Here is a 25,665-nt window from a genome sequence, read left to right as displayed (position 1 = left end):
ATACTTTTGAAACTTATGAACGTTGGTATTCGTTACTGCCAAAGAAGAAATGATTACGGTACTTTGAACAATCCTTGAGGTGAGCAAATATAACCCTGTATATTTGCATTTCTACCTGAACTAGTTCCAGATAAATCATAGAAGGGTTCACAAAAGATATGCAAACGCTACATTCATGCTACCCGTAATCAAACGGTGTTGCTGTAGTATATTTGTTGGTAAAAGAATACCGTTCGCACTTTGTGGATCGGCGGCTAATACCAGATACGAGCAGTGGTGTGATTCAGAGATCAGCGAACCGGCTAGCATTACTGTCAATGGATTTTTTCAGCTTATCTTATACACAGATATTTAAGGTCCAAGTAGCTCGCGTGATTTTTTCGCAATGTGAAATGGTCAAGTTTGACGTAACATAATCATGAGATGACTGCTGCTTTTTAGCAGTTAGCAGTGTTGGGATTCAGCCGGTTCCAACATTTCGCGAGAACCTTCAGTTGCATCCTGTTATTGCAAATTATTTGCAGAAAAATGTGACTTTTGTGATAGAACTACAGCTGACAAAAAATTTGAATCCCGTCACAGGATGAGCCGATGTGGTTCAACCTTACAACCAGTGCTGGGTCTTAAGTACTTAAATACTAAACTGTAACAATCAAATAAACTGGTTACATTTTGCCTTAATTTGTAATCAATGGTTCCACGAAATCAATAAATCCTTAAAGTATTCCACTAAAAACGTTTGGCAAACCAGAAGGTATGTGGGTAAATACGCTAAGCGTACAACCATTGGAAACAGTGACATGGAAGTCAAACATTTTTTCGCATGTAAATCCCTGTTCCATCCACCGCCAGAATTTACCGCTAGGGGGTCGTCCTTGGCGTCGAAACGGCGCCACCGCGTGTCAGGTTTTGAGAACTTAGTCGGTATCAGCACCGGCTACTTACGCCATCTGTCGGTAAAGCAAATTGAAAATAAAAATATATTTTATTAAATTGGTAATTTGTTTTATTGAGGACAGTGTTTCGCAAGCTTATTTAGCTTGTGGCACCCTACAGAAATAATAAATCGTTCGCGGCACCCTTGTTCGTATTTTTGCTGAGTGGTAACTGTGCAACAAGTTTAAAAAACCTTTAAATTGTTGGTAATTTTATCGCACACAAAAAAATGTATTAAAAAGCTTACCAAACGAGTAAAAATAAAAATCCAAAAGAATTTAAAATATCTCTCGGCACCCTTGAGCGTTAAAAATGGCACCTAGAGTGCCGCGGCACCCCGGTTGAGGAGCACTGATCTAGGAAATATGTCAGTGATTAAACCGGGTCCACTTTTTTTCAACAGTTGTGACCTTTTCTGATTTTACCCTTGGTATAACATTTTTTTTAGAAAACTTAGTTGGAATCAGCTCCGGTTACTTTCGCCATCTGCCGTTAAAGCAAATAAAGATAAAAAAATATATTTCACCAAATTAGTAATTTGTTGTGATATTCAAACATATACCCTGTGACCTTTTAACCTGTAGTATACTGCTCGACGCTAAAAGTACGTTATATAGATAGCTAATAACGTTGAAATTGAGCTCGTTTTTGCAGAAAAACGAGTTTTCGTGCAAAGTTTTATCTACATTATATCTACAGGATGTTTCAAAAAAAATATATATTTTACTAAAATTGTAGTTTTTTTTAAGCCATGTAGTAAATAGGTCAGTGATTTTCAAACATATCAAACCAGCCCACTTTTGTTTTCAAATAAATATCACGCTTTAGCAGACATTCTATATTCAAAATTAATATATGTGATTACTCTGTCATAACGAAAGCATTCATACCACACCAAATTTCCTACAAGTGACCTAGTTTGGGAACCAGTGGAATTGAAATCTGGTGTGGACTACAGCATAAGTCGGCCAAAGTTGAAAATATTAGAAAAACATTTTGGGCCGCTTTCGAAATTCTCTTAATTTTAAGAAAAATTGTATTCCCGATTTTAATGGGCCAGTTTAAAGGGTACAGTAGTAACACTATGCACACACCGTGTGTTCTTATCTCAGCCACTTTTGCAATTAACGTACAGTTAAACAGATTCGAATAGTTGGGAGATTCCAACAGCAAATAAAAGTATATTTAAAGCGGTATTTTTGGGGGGGAAGTCAAGAAATTCGCCGCACTTACATTTTAAGCACTTTGTCCTTTCCTCCACTGGCCACCCGCTGTCCATCGGTGCTCCAATCAACGGCGTACACCTCGTCGGCGTGCCCGGGAAGGTCGAGCAGCAGCTTATGCTTGTGCGCATCCCAAACCTTTAAAATGATAATAAGATAGGGTTTTCGGCGGCTCTTTCTACGCGTTTTACAAAGAAAGTTGGTTTAGAGCAGTGGTCCCCAACCAGGGGCCCACACATTCCCATAGGGGTCTGTGAGAAGGTTCCAGGGGGTATGTGAATGCATTGAAAACTGACAAATTTTTTTAGTGCGTGCAATAACTTGTACAGACATTCAAATAAATAGAGCCGTCATATGTATTAAATATTTGGTTATTTTGTTATTTTTTTTATTTTGTTGTTAATTATGTGTGACGTTTACCAAAGCTCTAGAGATTTAGATTACATGTTGAAATATCGGATTTAAAATATCAGAATTCATCTGGTTTTAAAGCAAAGCAGCACCATCAATTCAGACATTGACAAGAGTTCAGTGTTTAGCGAACGAACCGGTTGTAATTGTTGGGTGAACAACCGGGTGCTGGCCACCCCTATGCTACGCCATCATTAAAAAGTACGTTAGCTTTCCTGGAGGAGTGTAAAACGACTATAGGAGTTTTTTGAGAGATCTTTAAATTGGATCATTCGACGTGTTTTGATTATAAATTACAAAATTTAAGCAAAACAGTTGTACCTTAAATAAATTCAAAGAGTATGAAAAGTCTTATGGAAAAACATAATTTTTTTTCTAAGATTTTAAATGCCCAAATCAATCGAAAACATTCAAATAATTATCGAGATTCAAAGACTTCGAGGCAACCCTTTACACAAAATGCCAAGAAACTCGAAAAACATTCAACGAACGAAAAAAAGTTGAAATAAAACCCCTACAGCTCTCACCTTTAGCGTGCTGTCTCCGCTGCCGCTCACTAGGAGGCGACTGTCAGCCGACCAGGCGACCTGGTAGACCGAACCCACGTGACCGCGAAGTGAGGCGAGGAATTTGCCGTTTTTTCCGTCCCAAAGCTTCACAGATTTGTCGAAAGAGGCCGAAGCTATCACTCGACCGTCCGGCGAGAAGCGAACATCGTTTACGAGCGCCTAAAGCAGAGTTCGGAAAACTTTTTAGCTAAGGAAACCAGAAAAGCGGAATACTGTGTTTCCATGAGCGCCATACAATATTGTTCAACATATGGTTTAGGTTGGTAAAAATAGTAATTTGAATGGGACTGTTTATTTTATTACTGCTTATTAGGCGCGAAAAAATGTATTGGCCAAGTTTGCAAAAATTTTTTTTTTATAGTAAAACATGTTTATTGCGAGGAGATTATTATCTAAAATTCTTCGTAAAGCATCCTTTTCCTGACACTTAGTAATGCCAAAGTAATCATTTAAGAAAACCAAAGCTATCACTCGTCCGTCCGGCGAGAAGCGTACATCGTTCACGAGCGCCTAAAGCAGAGGTCAGAAACTTTTTTTTTACATAAGCGTTTCCATGGGCGCAATACAATATTGTTCAACATCTGGTTTAGGTTGGTAAGAATAGTGGTTTAAATGGGACTGTTTATTTAATTTCTACATATTAGGCTTGAAAAAATGTATTGGCCAAGTTTGCAAAAAAAGTTTTTTTTTTTATGGTAAAACATGTTTATTGCGAGGAGACTATTTTCTAAAATTCTTCGTAAAGCATAACTTTCCTGACACTTAGTAATGCCAAAGTCATCATTTAACCAAATTATTTTTTTTGCTTAACACAGGCCTAGATAGTCTACCATAATACTTTAGGGTATCTCCGGGAACTTATATTCTGTCTCCGGTGTTCTTAAAACATCAAACAGAGAATATTTATTGAAAAAAATTCTACCCAAATAACTAAATGGATTGGGCAAGTCTCCGATGCTAGACATTTTATTCAGATACAAATACCCGATATTTTAGACAAAAAGTATTACGATCAGAACTGATAACAAATGACGTCATAACTATGCCCATGCAAGCAACATGAAAGTTTGGCGCTCTTTTACTTATGTACGTGAAAAGTTATGCAAAAAACACAACAAAATAATACCGCATACCACAACGCATATTGTTTGGGTTAGGGTGCGGGTTAGCGTTTGGGTGAGGGTGGATCAAGTAATAATAACTTGACCCACCCTCAACCAAACGCTAACCCGCAGCCTAACCCAAACAATAAGCGTTGTGGTATGTGGCATTTGAAGAAATTTTTTTTTTTATTAATTTTCACGTACATAAGTAAAATAGCGCCGAAAGTTTAGTAACCTCTTTTGCTGACCCACTATTTATGGATAAATTTACTGTTCGAGGTAGAAGCTGTTTTGGATCACACTCCATGGCTAAAGTTTCCACGTTAATTTGACATCGGATTGGTACCGATTTCAAAATCGTAAAAATACTTGTTTTTTTGGAGAATTGAATCTTAGAATAAAACATATTTAAACATACCTTTCTTGTTTTTATAACGGTTTTAAATGCAAATTAATAAATTACAGGTATGTTGTGTTTTTTTTATTCAACTAGAACTTTGAGTAACACCTTTTACACTTAAAACGACGTATTCGGTAGAAATCTACTAAAATACAGTATTTTTCCGATAATTTTTTGCACAACAGCAATATCGGACGCGTGCCTAACCCAGGGTTTCTTAAAACCTTTTTTACCGCGGACCCCTAAAATTTTGCTTTGCCTTGCGTGAACCACGGTAGGCGAGAAATTTCCGAAGATGACGTCATAAATTGACGTCACAATACAAATAGACTTCAGAAATCTGCTGATTTTCGGTGCAAAAATGTGAAACTGTAATGGAGTCTACATTTAGTACAAAACCGTTTTAATTTTAATCAAAGTTATTTTAAAAATTGATTACTGTTTAAATATATACAGATATTTCAATTTGGCCTTCATGGACCCCCTGAAACTAGTTCACGGACCCCCAAGGGGTCCATGGAGCCCAGTTTTACCCCCAAACCCTGGCCTAACCAGTTACATCCGGTATTGGACATTCCAAAAATGGATGTGGTTTGACAAATTCTGCTAAAGTTAAACTAACCTGGTGACCGGTCATGCGAGCAATTGCCTTTTTCTCCTGCGAAGGGTTCCACAGAAAAAGTGTGAAGTCGTCAGATCCAGAAACCATCCGCTCCGCACCTTCACCCTAAGTTCAACACATAAGGTTGGCAATGGGAACTGGAAAAAGTGATGTTTAAAATTCCCTGGTGTTGTACTGTTATTTTAAGCTAATTAAAATGCAGAGATTCCGGATAGAATAGTTCAGTATTAAGAGGTGTTCAAGTGCAGTAGGTTAGGTTGTTTTTTTACTAAAAATTATGCAGATCTATAATACAAATTTCGCAAAGCCTCAAAAGTTTTAAGAACTATGTAAAAAAGGCTGCATAATGTTTTTTTTTAAACTGTACTGTTCGGAAATAAGAAGGTTTCAATAATTTTTAATTTTTTTACGCGATAATAAGTTACACGGCGGAATAAAAAGATGAACGAGAGATAAAATAAAGATAGCACCTAATAACAAGCGACAGATATACGTTTAAAGACTGGCCCATTCAACTCGAAATGCTGCGGGCTTCTTATTTCCCAGCGCAATATGGTATTCTGTTTTTTTTCACAGTTTTTACCGTGTTCTTGAACATCAGTAAGAAAGGCAAAGAAGGCTTTAATAAAATTAGCTAACGTGACTATGCAGAGAGAACTTCTAACCCAAGCAGCTGCAGACACTTCAAATTATTTTCCAAAAAGTCTAACCTTGACCGATTTATATCTATCCAATGCTTTCTTCTGTAAAGTGGTGGGATCATCTAGCACATCTTTCGCCACGATCGTTGCAGCTGCCGGATCAAAAGCCCCAGTTCTCATCACATAATCAGTGCTGAGGGCCAGGACGTTCACCCAGTGACCGTGACCTTGTAGCGTTCGACACAAGACACCCTTAAACATACGACAATAATTAAGAAAATACAAAACAAGTTGAAACGTCCTAATCAAGATGATGTCGACTTAATGTGGTCCTAATCAAGACAGTGTCTTTGATGTCTCTACCTGTTCGGCTTTGTGATTTATTATCAAGGTACATTTCATATCCGTGCACAGTGTTTTTTTTAAGGTGTTTCCCCAAATTTCTACAGCGGTTTCCCAAATTTTGGACTTGCAACTTTTTGGTATTTAGATGAAACACTTGCGGTCTCTTAAAACTACTTAGCGGTCACCCAAACCTTAAAAAAAACGCTGTCCGTGCATAGTGTACCTTAAAACATATTAAAAATATTAATGGGTGATTTACAATGAATAATCTCTAATCAGGGGTTACTTTACACAAAATGTTGGAAAACGTCAACAAATGATATAAATATAAAAAAAAAAAAAAATTTAATTAAGTTTAAAAATCATTAAAAATATTTACACCGAAAGCCTCACAGCAGGCTAGTTGTTGTTCTAGCCTGCCCTGCTTGCATCATTGATCGACAGATTTGGCGAGTCTGCGATGGCTTTCGGTGTACTAAATATATGTAATCCGTAAACGTTGGTCAAAAAGCACCTTCAGAAGGGCAATATCACAGTTGTAAACACACATATATGTGTCCAATGTCCATGGTTTGATGAACATGATATGCAACTGTAGATCCCCTTCAATATGAAGTTGCTTGTACTTACAGAATGTAGCAATCATTGGTGCTTGGTCGTTTCTCGACTCGCTCCTCTCTGAGCCTGTGTAGCTCAGTTGTTAGAGCGACGGTCCCGGTATGACCGGAGGTCGTGAGTTCGAACCTCACTGTAGGCTAGTTGTTTTTCTAGCCTGCCCTGCTTGCATCTTTGATCGACAAATTCGGTGAAACTGCGACGGCTTTCGGTACCAGGGTTTACTTTCTATTGCAAACAGCATTCAGTTGCAAATGTTTTTTGTTTTTATTACTTTCAATATTGATTTAAGACAATCAGGTGGTACTTTTAGGACTACAGACACGTAATTACTCACTAGTGTACCCTAGAAAAAATTTACATCAAAATATCTGAACTGAGAAGCTAACAAAAAGCAAAGTTGTGTGGACCAGCTGTCAAAAATATTACTTACATCATCCGTTCGCCAGACTTTAATAGTTCTGTCCTGCGACGAGCTGTATATAAGATCCTCACCAGACCACCTTATGCAGGTGATACTTTGAAGGTGGCTAGACAACGATACAATACAATGACACGTTGTAGTGTCCCAAATTTTTATCGTTGCATCCTAGAAAAAAAAAACACTTTCACGAATGAACTGCAAAAATCCATGGTCATAAAAAAATATTTCTACCTTTGAAGCACTTGCAAGCTTTCTACAAGCACCATTTAGATGCAAAGGTTGCCAAGATAGGCATGTTATCCATTGTTTGTGTCCAGTCATCGACTTTCCGAGCTGTTTTCCAGTTTTCGGGTCCCATATGCAAACCTAAGAACAATGTTGGAAGGTTTATTAAATAGAAATTTGCCTGGTGCAATATATCCATAATCAGAATGCATCACTGCCAAAAGGAACAATTTTCTTAATATGATTGTCTTTTTCTAGAGAAACATATTATAGATACTCTAGAACAGGGTCGGTAACCTTATTAGCTGAGGGAGCCATAGGAATGTTTTTGGTTGTATTTCAATGAGAGCCATGTAATGTTTTCCAACAATTGTTTAGGATGGCAAAATCAGTGATTTGAAATTGGTTGTTTAAAAAGGCAACATAGTAAGCACAAAACAAGAAAAAAAAGGGTTTGGCTACAAAGGCAGCAAATTCCACCGAGTTATCAAACAATTCATGATCCAGGGCGGAGATTTTACAAAAGGAGACGGAACCGGAGGTTTGTGGTTTGTCCCTAAATCTTGCCTTACTATTTTCTGGTTCGTAGTTACCATAGTACGCATCAAACCTGTAAAGCATCAACATGATTGATAGTTACCATTAGAGAGAGTCCGATATATTGATTTTTACCGATAATATCAGATGATATTTGACTTCTACCGATATAGTGGTATCGGTAAATGTAGGCGATTCCTATATTTTGTACGAAAACTTCCAGGGATGGCATTTAAAAAATCGGTATAACAAAATTGTAAAAAATCACGTATCGGTATTCGTCCAAGGTCAATCTCGCACCATAGTTTGCAAAACTTTGTTTACAAGGGCAGCAGTGGCATGAACAAGGCCGTTTAGTTGCAAAGAGATTTCTTCAGATCGGCTAACAGTCACGAAAAGACAAATAGGATTTGCGCGAAGCAGGAAAAAAAATGTTATTTGACTAGTTTTAAATTAAAACGAATACAGTTTGAAAGGGGTCATGGCCGCTTGCAGTTTCATTTAAGTCATTATAAGAAATGATAGCTTGGATTTATTTGCAAGCAGGATTATATACATTATAAAAAGAGCCATCTCGCGACCCATAGGTTCCGGACCCCTACTCTAGAAACTTATTTTAGATAACATCATACAGTTATATTATATCGTTAAAGGTAAACATGCTGCAAGAAGAAAAAAAGTTGTTTACAATTAATATATAGTTTAAAAGGTATTTTGTAATCAAAGATCTTTAGTTGGACTCTCATTTCAATTGATACCTGTCCATTTTTGCATGCTGATGCTAGCTTAGTGCCATCTGGTGACCAAGCAATGCACAGAACCCAGTGCCGGTGAGCTTTGCATGTGTGCTGAGGAGTTTCTGTGTTGAGGTCCCAGAATCGAACGGTGGTGTCTCCAGAACCACTTGCTAAATATCTGCAAAAAGAAAAAATCAAGGATAAGAAAATTTATAGATAGAGGTGAAGCATATATAGAGATAAAGTAGGGTGGAAATTTAAATAGCTTTTTTAAATGCAGATTAATGTAAAGCTGGTCCACCTTTACTATGTTTTATGAATCGGTAAATAAATTATTATTCCTAGCTTAAACCAGAAAAATAACAATTTTCCATTTAATGATACCACAAAATTACAGAATTATTGTGAGGCAACTTTTAATATATGGTACAGCTTGTATTCAAATATTTAATTTTAAAGTTAGACACAGACATCTTACTTTCCATTAGGACTAAATGCAGTAGAAAGAACAGCCTCTGCATGTCCTTCGATAGAAGATGTACATCGGGTGACAGCTCGCACCTGAAATACCACATGGGAAAAGTCAAACTTTTCAAGCAACACATTCAACACTTGCTATAATTATAACTTGAGATGTTGAATAATACCCGATACAATAAGTTAGTGCTTCCTAAACTTTTTTGTTTAGTTCACTCCTAGCATCTATCTCCAGATCTCATTCACCCTTGTCTCATGATATGATAAAACTATATTGTCTATATATAAGAGCACAAAATGACTTTGATTTACTGCAGAGCTATCATCCATTTCTGACGGTTCACCCTTATTCACCCCTTTTAGTTGGTTCACCCCTTCAAAAATGTTATTCACCCGGGGGTGAACCATTCACCTGTTGAAGAAACACTGCCCTAAGAGATAATAAAGCTCCTTGTCCTATACTAGGTTGGCAGTATGGCAGAAAGCTGGCGACTTGGCAACTATGTCGGCCGAAGAATCAGACAGAAAACCGAAGAAATTGGTCAAAAAAAAAAAAAAATTATTTTTTTTTTTGAAAAGATCGACTTTTCAAACCAACGTGTGCTTGTTCTACACATATTCAATCAATATTTTTTTTAAATGCTGAATATGTAGGAACATTTTGCACTAAAATTGGCAGAAAATACTTCTTTTGGGCCATTCTGAAAAAAGTACGAAGCATGGTGTTAGCATCAGGGAAAAGCCAGTGTTTGGCATATAGATGGGCCAAAAAATCGAAGAATTTACGCCAAAAATGCTTTTCACCAGAAGGCTGGCAAGATTCTGCCAGCCTGCTAGGTTGGTATCGGCGACAACCTGGTGCCAAATTAATTATACAATTCTAACCATGGTTTGCAATCCAATGCAGCGATTTATACTTTAAGAGTTGGATTTATTTAAAACAATTAAAACAGTACGTTAACAACTTAAAATTACGTCATTTGGTATCATACGGGATCACAATAAGTTTTATCCTAAATATTGGGTTTCAGTATCGCAACAAATAAGTATCGGACATCCCTAGTTATAACTTTACAGTATTTAAACACATGTGTCTCACTGTAACAACGAGGTTTCCAACTCTGGTTTAGATTTAAAATAGTTAGATATATTACAAAAAGTAAATAAACATAAAAATTGAATTAAATCTAAGTTCTATACTTGACACAAGTTTCTCAGCTAAGTAAGTAAAATCACCACTTACTTTAAACACAGCTTGAGGCTGATACACTATCCTGATAGAACTTTCTGTTGATATTTGTTCCTCCTTTATTAAAGTTTCCAAGTCACCCAAAACTTCTTTGTCATTCACATAGAATGCATAAGGTGTAACTTCATCCTATGAAATTAATAAAGAAAAAATACTCAGTTGAATTCGTAATATATAAAATGTATTAGGCCTGAATAGGATCAGAAACGCAGCATTGTGGATGGTGTAAAGCAGTGTTTTTTTTGGCTCGCGGCACACTAAAAATTTTTAACTATTTCGCAGCACACGTTTAAACAAAACAACAATAGAGTAATTTTACATTCGCCATTACACACGACAAACCATATGTAACTCTCAATATTAATACCTGGTAATTTGCGTGTTTAAGTCTAAAATTTGGTAATACAAATACTCTCTTTACCGAAATTACAAAAAGTTTTGCGGCACACATGACAATCTCTCAAGGCACACAGTTGGGAATCACTGGTGTAAAGTATGATAAGGGCACGAGTTTTATCTGTTGAAAAAAATTGCACCACAAAAAATTGAATATGCAGCCCAATTTTCACATACATTAGGCAAATAGGGAGCACTTTGACCCAAGGTTAACCCTTATTTTCAGCTGTTAACCTTACAAACCATGTAAAAAAAGTGCCATAGTTCCAGACTGGATAACACGCTAATATTACCCAACATGTAAGACTTTAACAAAACATTATAATTCCAATCTGCATTCTCGCTATAGAAACTTATTTTGTTAAGGATTATATTGGTTGAAACAATATTTAAAGTAAATAACTAAAATGTGTGGTGTATTTTTGTTGAAATCAGATTGGCAAATATTAATAGTCACCCTATTTTATTGAAATACAGGATTATTTCAATACAGGATTATTTATAAATTTAGGTAAGGGTTGAGTTTAGCGTTTGGGTGGTGGTAGTATTCAATTTAAATTGAGTTTTGCATAATTTCACTGATTTGTTCATAACTCAATTTAAATTACTTTTTGGCTGGGTAAATAGCCTCAGGAGGTGCCTATAGGGCTAGTTTGGAAAGTATGGCAGATTTCGATGAGATCTCGCGCGTGCACGGCCGAAAAAATTCTGGTGACCGGGTGCAACAAAGATCAAAAAGTGCACCTTGGGTAAAGGGTTAAAAAAGGTTAAAAAAGATTGCGGGTGCACTTCCCATACTTTCCACAGTGGCTATAGAGTATTTGACCGGATCACTTGCTTCCTTAAGTGATTATATATCAACTTGAACTACTTTAGTCCTATGAGTGAATAGCCTTATTCTATTTTAATTTTATTGGATTTTAAACAGAACTTTTTAAATGGCCTTTGAAACACCAATAAATCCCTTGCGCAGCACAAAACTTGGCGCTGGTCTAGAATACTACCACAATTAATATAATAATACCCACCCAAACCCATAGCAAGACGCTTGTAGAGAAACAACGCATGTCTGTTTGTGCTTGTAATTATAGCGTGTTCGCCTGGTAAAGTGTTAAATATTTCACCTAGATACTCATTTCCTTTTGTGGCCGTTCTGGCAAATCTATCCGACATTCGATTCAGCTAATCTCCATCGCAGTCGCTCTTGTGCTATATAGTGTCACGCTGCTGTTGGATTAAACACTACAGTCAACTGATGCATGCCTTACTTGCGAGACCCGTTTTTACTGCACTGTAAGCTCTTTTATTGAAAGCGAGCTATGCTAAATTATGTGAATGTACAATAAATCTATAAGCGACCTGACAGTATGCACTTTGAAATGCTATGACAGTTTGTTTAGTTTCGATTTAGTGGAGTTCAGATAGCACGGTGGTCATGTCTAACCTGTTGAAATATACACGCTAATCGGCAACCTAACCTAACTAATATGCGTTGCGGTTGGATTCTAAATCAGCGCCCAAAACTTACATTTTCAAGGATCGAGTTACAGAGCAGTTGTAACTCCTTGGGTGTTATGGCAAGCGGCACATCGAGTGGTGGTCCTGTTTTTTCCCCATCTTCGCTGCACATCTGTATGATGGCGCTGCTATTTGTAGCTTCCATCACTTCTTCTGCGTCGTCCATCGCCATTTCTACACTTTTACTGTTTTATTGTTTATTTGCGCGTATTTAAATGTTAATCTCACTAAACAATATCTACAAATATTAAAAGTTTTTAAAACTTTACTTATTTTACTCTGTTTACATTTTACATGTGCAGTTTTGCATTATGAAGCCTAAAATCTAATACATAAAAAACTTTTTGCTTTACTAAGATTTCAAACATTTAGACGGCTTTTTAATAAAACCACTTAAAGCTTAAATAAAATTAAATAAATTCCTAAAAAACAGAGCAATATTTCAAATATGGGCAAAAAAGATTACCTTTAAAATAATTTTTAACTTTATTTTGTGTGGTAAAGTGTCCTAAAAATCCTTGCTGTTACGCTAACACTGGCATAGGAAAGGATATTGATTTTGAAATACAAAATGCTTGAGATCTATAGAGAGTCGAACCAAACCAGAACCGAAATTTTATGAACCGATTTTGAATATAAATTTTGCGAACAGTAACTCTTAAATTTCTCCAATTTGCACCGGATTACGAAACAATCCATGAACCCGAACCGAACCTTAAAAGTCTTGAAACGATTCAACACCCTGAGATGTATTTCGCATCTTCGCAAAAATACCTTTGAATGATATACATCATGTTGCAACGTAACGTTTTATAATTAACAAAACTAACACCTTCTAACTCTTTGCAAAAACACACGACTTCTCCTTATTTCCCACCTTATTTTCCCCCTTTATTATAGTTTGCAGCCCATAATATAATACAGAACACTTACACAAAACTGCAGAGCCTGTAGTTCTAATTTTTAACCAATCAATGTTCAAGTTTGCTTATTTATTTTTGTATTAAAATTATTAGATATAGAATTGTTTTTCATGAAACTTGTGTGGACCTGTTTATTTGTTAAAGCAAAATGCTCCCAGATTCACATTTCTGCAATTTTTTAAATAGAACTAACCAAAAAGAAAATGTCGCCATGCCTGAAATTTTTGAAATGCTTAAGATCACTTATCACAGTATTTAATGAGTCCATCAAATTAATATATATTATAGCACTATCAAACAATACGCTAAAAAAAGTTCGGTAAATCATTCTGACAAAGTCATTTAAAAGATTAACGTCATAAATTTAGCGTAACACTTGATAAAGTGCTGAAAACACTATTCAACATTTAAAGTTTCGGCCAAAAGAACCAACATGTTCGCATATTTTGAAAATTAATAAAATGATTAAAACAAATTTTAAACAAGTAAATGATATCGATTAATAATCAAAATCAAAATAAATAGGACTTCGAAATCTCAATTGTAACTTTAATAGCTAGTTCAATTTATTGTTCAATAAAAGATCCAGCGATGCTTTCATTTCGTCAATTTTAAAGCTGTGTGGTCCCAAACCACCAAGGTAAAAAACTCGTCCGTTAAACAGAATGGACATTCTTTCCGGGTTGGCAGCGAAGGCTAGATTGCCTTCGTTTGTCATCGGATCAACATAAATTGGAATGTTTTCTTTCATGCTGCCTTTAAGGATCTCGGTGGCAGCCAGACGGTCCTCGAATGTCTTGTGGGTTTTAATGGAAAACCTATTGGGCAGAAGTGTGTTTTTTTAATCGTTTGAGTATTGGTTTAAGTCTAAGGAGTGTTTGAATATTTTCTTTTGGGCATTATTAAACACTGCAGGTCAACGAATTCGCCTACAAAGAATTGATTTAACAAAAAGATAAAATTAACAATATAATAGTACATACCGTACTTAATCAATACTTTTTACAAACACTTTGTGACGGCCAATTGACCCACAGCTGTGATTAGGTTAGCAAAACTGCCATTTTAGAAGGTGAAATTCGCGAAGATAAATGTAATTCTTTTAAAAATTATAACACAATTTTTAACAACGTTATTGAAACAGACAATAAATCTATCGTTTTAGGACATGACCTTGAAGCAAACTCTGCACCTCGGTCTTGCGGTTACTCTATCTGCCAAACGATATTCCTGTTATATTCTATTTATTGCCTCTTCTCGTGTCTGTTTATATGCTCCTGAGTTCTGTATCTACTGTCTTGGACAGAGACCGCGCGCCCTGTCTCTCGCCAAGGCCAGCAACACCTTTTCTGGTCAATTTGCTTATCTTCTACTTTGCGACCTTGTGTTACATGAATAAACTAAGCAAGCTAACCGTACAACTAGTAGTCGACAGTACACAATAAAAGATACACTAAACTAAAGCCTGGGAAATAAAGACATAATACCAGCAAAAATTATTATTTTCCAGAAGTTCCGGCTTACTTTGATTGTGTCCGTTTTTTCTTAAGTTGCTAAACATGAACAGACCATTAGCCTACTTGTTGTTTTGGAATGGCCAGCCATCGGACGCGTGCCTTTCCTCGATGTAAACGATTATGAAGTCGACCTTGTCGCCGTAAGCGACAGAAATGTCGCAGAGGCGATCCATGATCGTCATAAACGGAGGTCAGGTACAGGAACCAAATATCAACACCAGGGGTCGTCCGTGAGTCGAGAGGTCAAGCAACCTGAAAAAATAGAGCACACGGCATTAGAAATTTTGATGTGCACCTTAACTGACTTGGCGGGCCACCTGAAATTTACTTAAACGATTCGTGCTACTTATAGCGAATTTGATTGAGATAAGTACATTAGCTCCCTTTCATTCCATTTACCGCTTTTTGGTTAAATCCCCAATACTGCTTTATATTTAATTAAGGACAAATGTTTTGCAGTTTAGGGCTATCTGATTTCTATATTTTCTCACTGTACCTATCGTAAAAATGAAGTCCTAATTAACAGCTTTATCTGATGAGACACGTAGTTCAATTAGTGTGTTTGATTTCATGCGAGGCTTAAACTGCCAATTTGTAGCTAAAAAACTTGCTTTAATACTACTAAAATGCAGAAAAAATCATGGATATTATAAAATATTAACAGTTGGACATCTTAGACGTAGGGCTTAAAAATTTTTTGAAGCGATTGGCATTATGGATATATATAAAAAATATCCTTTGCAGTAATTGTGTTTCATGTTTCGGGTATCAAGCCAGCGAAATCAAAGTTTGAAAAAAAAAGTTTGTGGGACAGCTTAATATATTGCAGAATTATTTGATTGCAGTTACGTATAGGAATGTCCAATACGTGGCATATTATTGCGAAATCTATAAAGTTTCGCGATCCACGTCAAAACACGTCATTACGGTAGCCAAATGAGCAAACTTTACCAGATTTGCGGTAAGTGCAATAGCAATGATTTACAGGGTAATAGATCGAAATTTATTTCTACGTTAGGAAGTTCATGTAATATTTTCTCGAATTTACGTTTTAAAAGTAGAAACTGTACAATATATTGCAAAACGTTGCTGGAAAGCAACAGATATTTTGGTATCGATTCTGCGCCGATACCTTGGCATTGGTTATCGGCCCTGATCCGATATTGGCAAACACCCCTAGTACGTATACCTGACCGTTTCCAGTGTTTCGTAAGACACCAGCTTTGGGTTAGGGGCCTCCCCGTTTGTCACAGCTGTTCGCCTCATGTCGATAAAGAACTGGTAGAGCAGCGTGCGAAGAGCGCCAAACGAACTGAAAATATCACTTAATGAAGGCAAGCCTATAAACTTTAAGACAAAAAAAAAACAGTGTTGTAATGACTCAAGTAGAGGATTTTATTTAAGAGCACTTAAGTTACTGTTTTTAAATGAATTGGCTATGGGCAAAATGACTTGCTTGGACTTGAACGGGACTTGAGTTGGGCAACCGATGACTTGGACCGGGACTTGACTTGTTATTAATTTCGAAAAAATTGACTTGGACTTTTATTTTACGAATGGCTTGACTGGAACTTCATTTCAAAATGATTTGTTTACAACACTACAAAGAAGACATGAATAAGATTGACGATTTGTGAAATAATAAATATATAGATACGTACAGAGCATGCCAAGACCATGTTATTCAATTTTAGATTATTTTTTACTACTTTATCAATGTTACGTAATGACGTTTATTACTTATATTGCTAGTATCTCTACTGTAAGGCCTATTTATATATCCAATTATCCCTGCATAACAGTGTACCATAAACGTAAACTTAAACTATTAAACTATTACCAAAACAACAGCATTACAATTTTCTTTGTTTGCGCATGTCGACTCCAGTTTTGTTGAATACTTTTCTCATTCTTTCAGTCATTTTCCTTTTATTTGCACCTGCAGGTTAACTAGAAGTGTATTGTAGGCTGTATAGAAAGAAGCACGTAAAACTGATTACGAGATTTTGTTAAACGCAATCAGCAGACTCCAGAAATAAGCTTGTAATTATGTTAACAATAGGGTTGGAATGAAGCACAGCTCGGAATAAGATCAAAATGGGACAAATACATAATAGTCAAAATAAGGTCTAAATTGAAAAAAAACTCGATAGAAAACAAAATAAAACATTAACGGCCAGAATAAGATCTTCAAAGGTTTTTTCTTAACCCCAAACTCAACCTCTAGCTTCATCACTATAACTACTCAACCTAATAAGTTCAACCCTAACCAAAGTTGTAATCCCACCCACTACTAACCTCTGACCTAAACGTCGATACCAAAACAGCGGCGTCACACTAAGGTGCCCAAACGTAGCCTAACAACCAAACCATACCGCCTCGGTACAGTTTTAGGTATTAGGTCATGTGCCTTAATAATTTAAGGTCCTATGCCTAATAATTTAGGAATTGTTTCGTCAGATTTAGATCTGATTCGAACGATGCGCTCCTGACAAACTTCTTTGCTGCAGAAACGCTGAACTAAAGGTATACTTGAAACTTACCGCCAGCCAGCTTGTTTGCAACTAAGTTCTTGACGTCATCCGTGAGGAGCAAAATCAATATTGACAGGATCCACCAAACGTTATGCACAAATCTCCAAAGCCGCCAAGCGTCCAAATCCGACTTAAGCATGGCTGAGAATTTTGCAATACGTAACAAACTGCCCAAAACACAGTACAGGATTTCGGACCAGAGGCTACAAAAAAGATAAACTTAGTTCAAAAGGCAATGTCACTGTTCCTAAGTTAGATGTAGGGATTCGGTTAATCCTTTTTTCACGATATTGCGATGAGTTTCCAATTGTTGTAATGACTTAAGTATATGCACGTAAGTCCCTGTTTTAAAATACTTAAGCCAATGCTTTAAAAACTTAAAGCCACTGTTTTAAAAAAAGTGCTATAATTACTTGACTTGACTTAAGTCTATTGAGCATATTGATTTTACTTGACTAAAGTCATTTAGACAAATGACTTGATTTGGACTTGTCAAATAGCCTGGTTTAAAATAGGTGTCTTTATTATTATTTTTAATAAAATTTGGTTAATTATTTCAATTTCTGCGGACAAATTTCCTCATTTTAATAGTTTAACGCAGCAATTCGCTATGGATCGTGGCAAACTATAGTAGCTTATGCATAGGGATTCTTAGGTGTACTACGCTACTTTTCCTCATTTACGAAACTAAGCTATTTATATTATATTACTCATATTAAGCATGTAAGCAGGCATGTGAAACTTCGATGCACACTATCCTTTGGAAAATTCTTTATAGTCTATGATGGTATTTAGTTATTTTTATGCCGTCAAACTAGATTAACCTGATACTAAATTCTGATTTTTTTTTTATTATTTGGTTTACACTTAAACAACAAACTAAAAACACAGACGAGAATGAAAAATAGTGGGCTACCTATATAGTCGTAAGCCTTTTTTTGTAACTTTCCTGACATTAGTATTTTGGGTGGTATACACGCTGAACATGACTATGTAAAAATCAGGTGCTCCCTCTAAACCTTGTCAATGATAGATGCTAGCAAATCATAAGCTTTTGGGTCATTCAAATTAGTCTGCGTTAAAAATTTACCACATTTGGAGAGTTAAGTAAGGGCAAAAGTTCTAACCATTAACCGTCCATTACACTACAGTATCTTCGACTACCATAAGGCACATATATCATTGCTCTCACAAGTTTATCCTAGGCTTAACGGCCACTGCGCGCAAACAAAAAGACGCTGCCGCTGCACTAAGGAAACTCAAATAAGCTGGAATGTACATATTTGATATATGACGTTTGAACTGATTTTGCATTATTGACTCACTGGCCCTTATCAAACAAACCCTTGTACTAGGGCTTAAACTTAACACAGTGAAAAATTGATATCGGCTTAATGGGCTCCCGTACTTCTATTGCTTAAGTTGTGTTGGCGGTTTTGCTGTAAGATAGTATTATTGAAACCAGTGGCTCTCAACCTTTTATGGCTTGCGACACCCCTACAAGATTTTTCCGTAAGTAAATCACTAGAATGTTACAATAAACGGAACTGGAACAACACACATCAACTAGGCACCAGCTAGGAAGTTTTAATTGAATTTATTTCACTCTAATCTTACACAAAAAGTCGTAAGAGTTGAGCAAAAACAGATTCTTAAAGATTCTCAAATATCTCTCGGCACCCTTGGCCTTGAGCATTAGAAATGGCACCACACCCCGGTTGAGAACCATTGATTAAAACACTGCACCACCGTCTCCAATCAGAAAAACTAGTTCAATATCCATCTCGTGTAACTTTTGACCTGCTTAAACAGCGGCTTGAATTTGACTGATGCTTGCAGTGCCACAATGGGCCAGTCATGTTTTTGTTGTAATTAAGTTGCGCGCCTGTAGAACGCTTCCGTTTGCCTTGCGGCGCTTTACTCCTTGATGACTTTGCCTCTCACAAAGTTGTATGCAGTCACAAGTTGCAGAACTGTCGATTATTCTTTTTACTCAATTTGGCGCTTATTCGCAAAGCCAACTGCATGGGAAAAGACTAATGCATACGTTGATAACAACTAAATCCAACTCAATTATTGGCTGAGCAACTTAGCATAAGTATGACGCTACATACAAAACGACTTAACACAAGTTATATAGTTGTAAGTCTGATTGAAATGCTTATCATTTCAAAGGATCTTGTACCGCCACATATAAGGCTACCCAAACCTTATCACAAAAGGCCCTATACCGAAACAAAAAGGTTGTTTTTATGTGAAACAACGTTGTTTTTCGTTGAAATACAATTTGGAAAAAACAATGACTTGGCAAGGTCCGAAAAAAACTAATTAAACTCCTTCAGAACAACGAAAAGGCAGTCAGTTGATAAGCTAGTAAGTATATTCAATAACAATAGTTGTAGCATTGATTGAATTTTTTTATTTAAACACGTTTTTAAGTAATACGTTAACAAAGTGTCAGTCGATCTTTGCGAACAAGTCGTTTGAAAGATAAACGTCATGAATGTAACGTAACACTTTTGAAAGGTTTGATGAAAACAATGCGATGGTCGAAAAAAGGATAAAAAAACATCGTTTCAATTTTACACGTCTATAAAATGGAACCTTTAAAAGTTTTTTAAATAATAAAAAATAAACTTTAAACAATTAAATCGCAATGAAAGAGCGACCAAAAACGACACAAGTAAGATGTTGATTTAGAACGCTGGATTTTCTAATAAGCGGTCCAAGGATGATTTCATTTCTTCAACATCGAAATCGTAAGGCCCCAAACCGCCAAGGTAAGAAATTTTTCCGTTAAGTATGATAGACATTCTTTCCGGAATTGCACCGAATGCTTGGTTGGCTTCGTTGGTCATCTGATCAACATAAACTGGAATGTTTTCTTTCATGCTGCCTTGCATCATTTCGGTGGCAATCAGGCGGTCGTCGAATGTCTTGTGTGTTTTAATAGAAAATCTGTAAAGATAACCCAGCTTTTTATCTTGTGTTGCTGTAAATTCACAGCTTTAAAGCACACTGACAAAGTAGTCGAGAAAACTATTGACGTTTAAGACTCGGCAAAACACTGTTTATATGTCTTCATGCAACTATACTATGTTGCCAAAATACTAGTAAAAAGCATTTTTAAACAACGATGTCGCAAAATTAACACAAAATAAACGCTAACAATAGGGCAGTAAAATACTATCAATTCTACAGTACAGAAAACCTAATCAAAAAGTGTTTGGTGATGAATATGACAAAATTGGTAGCCAGGATATGATGCGGGGATAAACTATAGTTAAATTTAAAACTTGTATGGCAACTATAAATGTTTTAGTTGTTATTATTCTTATTGGTCGTAAAATAGTAAAATTTTGAACACACTTGTTGTTAGTGAATGACCATGCATCTGACGCGTGCATCTCTTCGATGTAAATGATTATGAAGTCGGCCTTGTCGCCGTACGCGACAGAAATGTCGCAGAGGCGATCCATGACCGCCATGAACGGAGGTCAGGAACAAGAACCCAAGGTCACCACCAGGGGTCGCTGGTGAGTCGAAAGGTCAAGCAACCTGGATTGCAAATTGATTCAATTTTATTTTGTGCATATTTGCAAACATTGAAAAAGAAAGAGCACAAGGAATAGCACAAGGACAGCGAAAGGAACCTTACGGTCATCAAGCCGAGCTGCCCATAATGCGGAAAACAATAGATCAGTGGTTCTCAACCTTAGTAAGCATCTGAGCCAAATTTGAACTGACAATTTAAAAAAAGAGCCGCAAAAAGATCAAGCAGTTTATTAAAAACAAATTTTAATTAATGAGAAAATAACACATAAAATAATGCAAAATGTTTGTCTTCTCATTTACTCTGAAACGTCCTATTTTCTTGGCAAGTATTCTTTAAAAGTTGTCTTTGCATCGCGGTATATGTTATGTGCAGGGGTGGATCCAATATTTTTGTTTAGGGTATGAAAATTTTCAGGTATGACGTCACAAAACTACGTAATCAAGCAATCTAAAAACGCCTGCTGTTTTCAAGCGAACTCGTGCGCAAATATGCTTCTGATAATTCATTTTATTTTTGAACACTAATGGGAGCCGCTAGAAAGACGATTAGGAGCCGCATGCGGCTCTCAGAGCCGCGGTTGAGAACCACTGCAATAGATTGTCTTTATCAATATTTCATCGCAAAATTTAAGGAAACATACCGCCATACCCGACCTATAAAGTAGATACATATGCACACAACCACCACATCGGAAATCGCGCAGCCGAACAATAACGGCCCAGTATTATTCGAACACTATTTGGCCAAAATAGCGTTCCTACCGTTAGCTGAGCGTCGAACCTAGAAAGGTCAAGCTCATGAGCTGGAATCTCATTGCATTTTTCCAGATTGTCTTGAGGCGAATACCTTGCTTGCAATTGATCATTTGTCAGCTAACTGATTACTGAGGCAAACCTAACAATCATTTACTCAAACCGATTTATTTTGAAATACTGTAGGCCTACAATTGGGCAATTTCCAAACTTACACACCTGACTTTTCTCTGTGTTTTAAAGTCTACAAGTAACGGATTGGGAGCGTTTCCATTTTCCACGGCTGTTCGCTTCATGTCAACGAAGAAGGCTTGGTACAGAAACATACGAATCGAAGCAATGGAACTATCAGAATGATAAATTGATTATGTTAATTAAAACATAGGGGCGAAAATACACTTTAGGGTAATTTTTATAACTAGCATTTTATTAGTATTTTTTTAAAGAACTCTGTATCCTTTAAAAAATAAATTACAAAGCCAAAAAGGTCGAGTAAATCGACATCATCTTGATTAAGACGTTTCGATACGAGCTTGTATCATTTTCAGTTGATGTCTACTTGACATTTTCGGCTTTGCGATTCATCATTAAGCTACATTGCATATCCGTGCATAGTGTTCCTATGTAATCTTTCTTGCTGAATTTGACGGTGCAAATAATTTTTTATCCATAGAAATCCTTTGCTAAGAATTACTAATATTCAAAATCAAAAGTTCTACTGTCCTTAAAGTAACCTAGGAATAGTTTTTTTTTTCGAAAGAAATTTCAGTGGAATTGCTTACTTCAGAATTCGCTGTTTCCGAAAGTCCACTCCGGTTTTGCTGAGAATGCTTTTCGTTCTTTCCGACATTGTTCGTTTATTTGCATCTGCGAGAAAATGAAGTAATTTATAAAGTTTTATTATCTACAAACCTCCTGTGCGATTTGCAGACCACGAAGAACATCATTAACACATATCTATCTTTGTTGATAGACGTATATGTCTAATTTCAAATCTGGAAACAGGTGGCAATAGCCCTACTTTGACCTGATGAAGCACGGTAGTGCGAAAGCGTTTTTTTCGAACCCAAAACCGATGTTGGAAAACATCTAGCAAATAAACTATAGTTAAAAAAACAAAACGCTATTGATTAAAGCAGTGGACCTCAGTCGTGTGCCGCGGCACTCTAGGGTGCTATTTTTAACGCAAGGATCCGAAATATATTCCAAATTATTTAGAATTTTAATTTTCGCTCTATTGGCAAGCTTTATTGATACAAAAGTGCCAAGAACTAGGTTTGATCAACCTTGTTGCACAGTGATACAAAAGTGCCAAGAACTAGGTTTGATCAACCTTGTTGCACAGTTAGTGTACTGTTTCAATCTTGTTTATTGTAAATTTATAGTTAACCAATCATCAAAAGTACGAGCAAGGGTGCTGCAAACTCTACAATGTCTGTAGGGTTACGCATACCAAAAAAGGTGGCGAAACACCGGGTTAAAATATATTCTTGCCAAAAATTAGAGAATGAAATTAGACGAATAAGCCCACCACTTGTAAAATTACTTTATGGAAACCTTAAGTCATGCCCAAAATGTGGTAGGTGTTTGCTCAAAGTAATGGTTGATTACATTTTGTATTTACCGTCCGCCAGCTTGTTTGCAATCCAGTTTTTGACATCGTCCCAGCATTCGCAAAACACGACTGTCACGACCCACCAAATGTTGTGCATCAATCTCAGAAAGCGCCAGTCGTCCCAACCGGGTTTGGGCGTGGCCGAGACTTCCATGGCCGAAATTCACACTCAATATTTCTGAGAAACAGTTTGCAAAGTCCAATTGGCCCCACAGCTATTCGGCTGCACACAAAAAAAGAAGTTAAAGCTGTGTGCAAAAAGAGAGTTGTTATGGATTCGATTTGAGCACAACTGTTATTGAATTATAGTTCTATCGAACGCAGAGCACCTTTGGACTTAAACGATTCATTAGGACCGGTACATAATAAAAATTAAAATGTGATTTGCTCGAAGCAACAATTAAACGAATTTTCCCCAAATATGTTATTAAAATAGGCAAATATAGATTTGAAACAAGGCCTCGTAAAGAAACATACGTTGTACCAGTACAACACAAGGGCAAAAATTTATTTTCCCAGAACGCTATTCCAAATGGTTTCCGTTTTCTTTCACCAATGCACTTCTCAAACAGCAATTATTTTACTAAATATTTCACGTAAATTAGTACACTATTAAAAGAATGTATAAAATTACACCGCGACAACTTTTACACTACCCTTACATCAACACTAAAAAAATAGTACTCTTTTAAACTAACCCATATTCCACTGCTGTACCAGCACGACCTTAGCAATTTGTGATATTTTAAGCGTTTACAAAGAACGAACATGCAAAAATGACAAGCATGATCTTGCAAACTCATTCTGCAAAGCCGCAATGCAAAACGTGCGCTTAATACTAGGCTACAAACTGGGAAGGAATGAAGAATTTTTCGGTTTGCTTTATTTTGGCTGAACCGGACAACGGTCACAGTTAGGGGAGTGAGAAACACTTCACATCGCCAGGTTAACTATTAACCTCGTCTAAATCTTGTAAATTAACGCCTATCAACTGGACAAACATGATAAGCGGTTAAATAAGTTGTAACGTCCTTTAGTGATCTATATATCTGCGAACAAGCAGGCTAAAAAGATAAAATAGCGAAAATTGAGACCACATTAGAAATTAAACTACAAAACGTATCCTTTTAGGAGCGTGAAAGGAAACAAATATTTTAAAGGTAATTAAAACACTTACTCGACATAAGACTTTTTTTACAAAATAACTAATAACGCATTTCAAAAATAGCTGTTAAACATCACGTGGAAAGGCTAAATAGTTCTTTTTTAGCGCCGCGACGCATGAAATGACGACTTTTAGAATTTTTTTCGCCTAAATCTTGTAAATTAAATCAACTGGACAAACATAATAAGAGGTTTTAAAAATAAGTGGTGACGTCTTTAGTGACCTATACACTTGCAAAAACGCAGCGCAGGTTACTACGAAAAACTTTGGCAATGAAAACACTTCATCGAAATAAGACTTTTCCTTACAAAATAACTAATAACGCATTTTAAACGAGCTGTTCCGCAACATGCATTTGTACACCAGTACATATCACATGAAAACAGAGGGCCAATACGAGTTTATACACAAAATTTAACTTTAGTATCTATGATATTAATGTGTACATATTTTCAATCTTATAAATTTTTCAATTGATAATATATAACACTTTTACCGTTCATAAGTAATACATATTACACTTATAACAATAATAATGATCGCATTTTTTCCAGAGGTTGAAAGTGCCCCCCTTGCCCCCCTGTGGGGGCGCCCATGCGCGGAAAAGCTAAACAGTTCTTTTTATGCCGCGAAGCATGAAATGACGACTTTGTTTAGGCTTTTTCCAGATTCATCTTATTAAATTAGCAAATCTATATTTGAGAACAATCTGCCTTATCTAATCTTAAAACAATTCAAACTCTTCTTATTCATCTATCGGTAAAACACATTATATTTGCGGGTGCTAGTAAGTTGAATACAGCGTTCCAGCTGAACACTAGAACAAATTCAGATCATTACGACTCCACTGCTGAACTAAACTGAACAAGTAAGAATTGCGCAGATTGGTCCAAACATGACACATTGACACACCCTCACGTACTTCAAATTACGTCGAGCTGTAGCTGTAAGACTACTATGACTGACGCGCAGTACGAAACAACTTCAAACTACGCATCATTTGCGTAATGCGCCTATACGTAAGTTGGCACGCAACTTACAACAAAAGCTTTTGTTTTGATCAGGGAAATAATCTAATAGGCCTAAATCGCGCTTTAGTGGTTTTGTCGCCCATAGATATAGCCTATATATGTTTAGGATCCTGATGATATTCTGTTCGGAACTTATAGTTAAAG

At 36.4% G+C, this 25,665-nt stretch overlaps 1 protein-coding gene, 1 non-coding gene and 2 pseudogenes across 2 annotated transcripts; 1 reads left to right on the top strand and 3 right to left on the bottom strand.

Annotated features, from left to right (window-relative positions):
* Positions 1 to 622: 622 nt before the first annotated feature.
* LOC146157424 (notchless protein homolog 1-like) lies at positions 623 to 12,615 on the bottom strand. The gene is made up of 11 exons (XM_083387308.1): positions 12,439 to 12,615; positions 10,509 to 10,643; positions 9,267 to 9,349; positions 8,810 to 8,966; positions 7,521 to 7,655; positions 7,299 to 7,454; positions 5,975 to 6,157; positions 5,265 to 5,369; positions 3,098 to 3,298; positions 2,170 to 2,297; positions 623 to 950 (listed from the first exon to the last, which is right to left on the bottom strand). The coding sequence occupies exons 1-11, from the start codon at positions 12,598 to 12,600 to the stop codon at positions 938 to 940; spliced, it is 1,458 nt and encodes a 485-aa protein (XP_083243434.1). The 5' UTR covers positions 12,601 to 12,615; the 3' UTR covers positions 623 to 937.
* Trnat-ggu (transfer RNA threonine (anticodon GGU)) lies at positions 6,933 to 7,007 on the top strand. The gene has a single exon. It is a non-coding gene; the product is annotated as a tRNA-Thr (tRNA).
* A 1,292-nt stretch (positions 12,616 to 13,907) lies between the features above and the next one.
* LOC146157423 (thyroxine 5'-deiodinase pseudogene) lies at positions 13,908 to 15,041 on the bottom strand (annotated as a pseudogene).
* Positions 15,042 to 20,008: 4,967 nt separating this feature from the next.
* LOC146157422 (thyroxine 5'-deiodinase-like) lies at positions 20,009 to 23,479 on the bottom strand (annotated as a pseudogene).
* Between the last annotated feature and the right edge of the window lie 2,186 nt (positions 23,480 to 25,665).

The sequence above is a fragment of the Ascidiella aspersa genome, chromosome 4 (assembly GCF_963924565.1).
Source record: "Ascidiella aspersa chromosome 4, kaAscAspe10.2, whole genome shotgun sequence".
Taxonomy (NCBI): domain Eukaryota; kingdom Metazoa; phylum Chordata; class Ascidiacea; order Phlebobranchia; family Ascidiidae; genus Ascidiella; species Ascidiella aspersa.
Note: the sequence above shows the minus strand (reverse complement) of the source record. Positions and strands in the feature narration are given on the sequence as shown.